This window comes from Lacerta agilis, chromosome 14 (assembly GCF_009819535.1).
Source record: "Lacerta agilis isolate rLacAgi1 chromosome 14, rLacAgi1.pri, whole genome shotgun sequence".
Taxonomy (NCBI): domain Eukaryota; kingdom Metazoa; phylum Chordata; class Lepidosauria; order Squamata; family Lacertidae; genus Lacerta; species Lacerta agilis.
The window spans coordinates 23,214,380-23,219,820 of record NC_046325.1 but is presented as its reverse complement, the minus strand read 5'-3'; the positions used below and the strand labels follow the sequence as shown (position 1 = coordinate 23,219,820).

Sequence of the window (5,441 nt, the reverse complement as noted above, 5' to 3'; positions counted from 1 at the left end):
AAATGTAATGGTTAATGTGTGTAGAAGTGGTGGTAGTAGGGATTCCCCCAAGAATTATCTTGTTTCAAATTTCTTCATGGACTTTCCAATTAACTACTCTTGTTTCTGAAGTGTAGTGGGTGCAATGGGAATTCTAAATTGCTTCATTTCAAAAATAGTTCAAGGTTTTTACAGAGTTAGGTGCACAATATACATGCACTTTAATTGAGCTTTCAGTTCTTTCTTATTATTGTTCATATTATTGATGTGGATGTTCACATCTTGATGCAGACCTATGCAGAGCATGTCTGAGGCCCGAGCTGGGAGTCTTGTTAGAATAAAAATATAAACTCAAACCCAAATGGAGTGAGTCCCTGGTAACTCCCCCCCCCCAGCCAGCTTAGCTCTCCAAGAACTGGGGCAAGTGTACTTGGCTGCCGCCGCCCTGTCCAGCTGAACAGGCCTGTCTTGATATGATTGTGTGTCTGATTGTCTGGGTGTTTTGTGTAGTTTTTCTGTGGCCCATTTATAGTGCCACCCAAATAAGGAAACAATGGCCATTTACCATCCTTTTCTGTGAGTGGCGGTTGTGGCCCGATGTGATGCCCCTTCCTGGCTGCCCCGCTGCCCTGCACCATGTTTGGGCTTTTGTTGTACCACCCCTGGCAACCACAAAAGCTCAAGGGTTCATGCCAAATAGGCCGATCTGCAGCGGTCCATAGCTGTCAAATTTTCCCTTTTCTTGTGAGGAATCCTATTTGGAATAAGGGAATTTCCCTTAAAAAAGGGGGGAAAGTTGACAGCTATGCAGCGGTCTGGAGGGTGTGGCCTGGCAAGCGGATCTGAGGTTTGCATGCTTCACTCAGGTCTGCCCGTCAGCTACTTATCCTGGCCGACTCTGCATGCTGCAGTAGGCTGGGAGCGTTTGTTACTGTATGTTGTCTGTGCGTCAATATATTTGTTTATGTGCTATTTTGCCAATATGTAGGATATCATAATTCAGCACATGGAGGGAAATATTTGCATGGATTTGCATGTAATGATTCCAAACCTAGAATGTGGTGGATCCATTCAAACTGACTGGTTGTGCCATGTATCTGTCTGAAGCAAATATAGAGCACACATACACCAAGAAAGAAAAATCCCAGCAAATTCCCCCTTAATTCAGATTTGAATATTTCAGATTTAGATTTAGAATGTTATATTTGACCAGGTTTTGTGGGGTAAGAATCACAAACATATATTGACAGATTTTACTGGCAATAGCTAGACCAAATCTTTGGCCGGTTAGCATAAAGGCTGGACAGGCAGGAAAGGAACGGAGGGTATGTGTGTCACCCAATGTTGTCTGCCTGACTCCTACACGCCAGCCAGGGAATGCAATTGATCTTGGTGTGCCCCCTATTGCCAGGTCTCCTTGTGCATTATTGCCTAGAAAGAAAACCAAACACTGAAGTACCGGGTAAGTACCCACTCACATGTACAGGCTATGAACAATTGGGACAACTCTTAAATGTATGGAGCTGTATATACTTTTGCTATAATATGTGATCCATATTCCATGGGACCACACAAGATCACAACAGAGAGAAATCACCTCCCTCCCCCACTTTTCCACAAGACCCAGCACTGCCACCTTCCCTTTTGGGTGCGTAGTGCTCTGGACTGGGGAAATAATGGCATTCTCTTGCCCCATGTTAGACAGCAAAATAACACAGGCTTAAATCCATTTCTAAATTTTTTATTAAAGGCATCACTTTCAGCACCCTGACACCAGGAAAATCTTTATGAAAAACATTACAAAGGGACACTTTTCTAGAGCATCTCCTTTGCCTAATAGGTTTAAAGGTTGGATATAGCCCTGATGACTATAATACACCATCGTAAGAATATGAAACAAGGAAAAATCTCTGATAAATTTTATTAATCAGTTGCTGGAATAGCAAATTTCAGGGGAATATATATTATTTTCATTAGTGTAAATCATGTTCCTGTGATAATTTATTTTTTGTGTTGTTTGGTCTTTCTAATTTATTCATTTTTGCTAATGATATTGATATGTCAAAGATTCAGAGTAAAAGAGAGCAATTTTGCAAACAGAAATCAAAGCATCTCTCTGCCCTTCTGGCAGAAGATGCAGCATGTATTCTAGACACCTGTCAATTCTAGGCTGAAGACCTGTAACAAAAGTGTAAAGAAAATGTAGCTGTAAAAATGGACAGAAGAATATAAACTGATTTATGAATAGAAATCATTACAGTAAGACATATTGGTATTATATGAGAAATAGTGACATTTCATTTGAGAAAGAAAGCATTTTGAACTAAAGCGTTATATTATTAACATCCTCGTACAATAAACTTTTGGCTTATATTTTTATTTGTTAATAGCTATTCTATGGAGAGCATTCTTAATATTTCTTCAAATAAGCGAGAGTATAAAAGCCACAATTTGCAATCACTAAGTTTTCATGAATGTTGTTTTGGCAGGAAAAAAAAAACCCACCTGATTCTGATGAGAGAAGGAAATGACTCCACTGTGAAGGAATTCATCCTTCTGGGTTTCTCTGGATCTCATGAACTGCGAATCTTCCTTTTCATCCTCTTTTTCTTTATGTACATCCTGACAATCACTGGAAATGTGGCCATCATAGCTTTAGTGCGAGCCAGACGCCAACTCCATACGCCCATGTACTTCTTCCTCTGCAATCTTTCCTTCCTGGAGATATGGTACACATCAGCCTGTATTCCCAAGACTTTAGCAATTCTTGTGTCCAAGAGCCACCAAAACATCACCTTCACAGGGTGCATCACACAGATGTACATTGTTTTCTCCTTGGGATGTACAGAATACTTCCTGCTTGCTGTCATGGCTTATGACCGCTATTTAGCCATATGCCACCCATTGCACTACCACACCATCATGTCCAAAATGTTGTCTGTCCAAATGGCATTGGGTTCTTGGATGTGTGGCTTTGCGGCGATTTCGGTACCAGCCTTCCTTATTACCCAGTTGTCTTTCTGTGGCTCCAATGTTATCAACCACTTCTTTTGTGACATTGTGCCTTGGATAGTCCTTTCCTGTACTGACACGTACACATTAGAAATGGCATGGTTCATACTTGCCGGTTTTGTCATCATGGGCTCATGTGCGATAACTTTAATATCCTACGTTTATATCATTACCACAATATTAAAGATTGCATCTGCTGAAGGCCGCCAACGAGCTTTTTCCACTTGTTCCTCCCATCTCACAGTGGTGATAATATGGTATGGTTCCACCATTTTCCTACATATCACACCTGCCAAGCATCAGTCACTAGAATTGACCAAAACGGTCACTCTCCTGAATACTATTGTAACCCCTTTGTTAAATCCTTTCATTTACACACTCAGAAATACTGAGGTGCAAGAAGCTTTCAGGGCCACATTCAGGTTCACAACTATGTTACAAATTAGCAGAAGAGACAGAGGCTGATGTTCTGTATATGTGTCATTTGCATGGTGCATGTGATATTTCCTGGCAGTGCATAGAATCATCTGTGCATTTGATGTAGGTATGGCTTATGAATTGCTACAGTGTCCTTCTCTATTCTCACTGCTCTCTGTCACCACCATTCTTTATCATCCTCATCCATTTACTAAAGATGGAAGTGTTAAACAGAAGCTTAAATCTCTCAAATTCACATCATTGAGTGAATTTCATTCCAAAGGGACTAAAGCATCACTTTGACCCAATTCCAAATATCCGAGGAAAATAATTTTATATCTAACATAGTCTCATAGTTTCAGAAATTGTTCTCAATACAGGGTTGTTCTTTCCCCCTAAATAATGTTACATTCTCTGATTTCAACAGGTGTAGGAGAGCCCGAAGAATGTGCATTATGGGCCCAGGTGCAATGAGCCCAAGATTGTAATAAAGCCTACCACACTTCTGAGTACAAGCACACTTGGTTCAAATAAAATGGAGGCTGATCTAAGGCAGGGTCAGATTTCACCCAGGTCCACCTCAAAAGTCCAGCCCCTTAGCTCGCCCATGATTGGTCAATTCATGGGCAAGTCTTGACAACCCCTGCAAATGATGGATGAGATTACATTGCCCATTGGTCGTGTGGGAACAGGAAGTTTCCCTCCTGACTCCCCCATGGTTGCACCAGTCCACAACTGTCATTGCCACTGGAATGGTAAATTGGCTTTTCAGAAGAAGGCAAACATCTCAAACTCATACCATGTCCCTCTGTGGATCAATGAAGAGAAAATGAAAGAAACTAAAACAAAGCAGCAAACTTATCATTGCTTCCCCTTAATTGTGTTTAACATGAAGGTCAGCAGAGTATGAATAAACATTTGAATGGATTAATATGCATTATTTACGATTTTTACTGAACTACTGTTACTGCTACTATTTCCTTATCTCTCCATTGGTTATTTTTACCACTAATAGCACATACCCTCCAAATGCCCCAAAATTGCTGAGACCGCCACAGAAACAATTAAGCTATCACTGCCACAAGAAGTCCCAATTTAAGCTGCTCTTAAAGGGGCTTGCAGTTTTAGCGTAGCTGCAATTTTGTCCATGGCCCCTTTAAGAGTAGCTTGGCTCCTCATCTTCTGCCCCATCTATAAATATGTTATGCAGAGCGGAAGTCAAGGGGGGTGAAACAAACATTGATGGTGAAGGGCATTTTTTAGTACAGTGGTACCTCAGGTTACGAATGCTTCAGGTTACGTTTTTTCGGGTTACGAATGATTTTAATCCAGAAGTGATTTTTCCGAGCTCTTGGAGGGCCTCACCGCTGCCCAGAGCCAAGCCCTTACATTCGCAGGGTGTACGGAGGTTCGGCGACTGGGCTCCAGCAGCGGGAGCTCTCTGAGGCCTCCGCAAATGCCGGGAGCAGAGGCTCCGCAACTGGGCTCCAGCCGTGGGAGGTCTTCGAGGCCTCCGTAAATGCCAGGAGCCAAGCCTTGACATCCGCGGGGTCTGCAGAGGAATGACAGGAGAGAAGTCACTGATTGTGATTGTGGAAGAGGACCCTGAGCCCCCATCCAAAAAATGACTATCATCAGTAAGGGGGGGGGGACCATTTTCATTTTGTACTGTTTTATTGATTTCATTTTATGGATCAATGCCATTGTTAGTAAAATTCATGTAAATTTGCTGTTTCAGGGGTCACTTTTCAGTGTTTGGTTCCTGTTGAATGTGTTTTGTTTGTGAATTGAGTCCCTCGCTTCTAATCAGAAGCTTCCTGTTGAGTCTGCCAGCTGTTAAGTCCCAAGCACCCACGCAACACAGAATTTATATTTGGAGGTTTTGTTTTTGCTATTTTTGGCTATTTTTGGTTTTTTGACTGTGACTTGTTCTTCATTTTATGGGACTGACATGTGACTTCTGTGACTGTGGCTTGTGACTTCATTTTTGTGACTTGTTTTTGTGACACTGTGGAACCCAGTTCAGCTACTGG

At 41.8% G+C, this 5,441-nt stretch overlaps 1 protein-coding gene across 1 annotated transcript; it reads left to right on the top strand.

The window, feature by feature from the left end:
* Positions 1-2,493: 2,493 nt before the first annotated feature.
* On the top strand, positions 2,494-3,456 carry LOC117057792 (olfactory receptor 6F1-like). The gene has a single exon (XM_033168633.1). It carries the CDS (start codon positions 2,494-2,496, stop codon positions 3,454-3,456), a length of 963 nt encoding a protein of 320 aa, XP_033024524.1.
* The last annotated feature ends 1,985 nt before the right edge of the window (positions 3,457-5,441 follow it).

What these genes read in the sequence shown, in the direction of transcription:
- LOC117057792 (XM_033168633.1), top strand. Translation starts at nt 2,494, where the DNA reads ATGAGAGAAGGAAATGACTCCACTGTGAAGGAATTCATCCTTCTGGGT.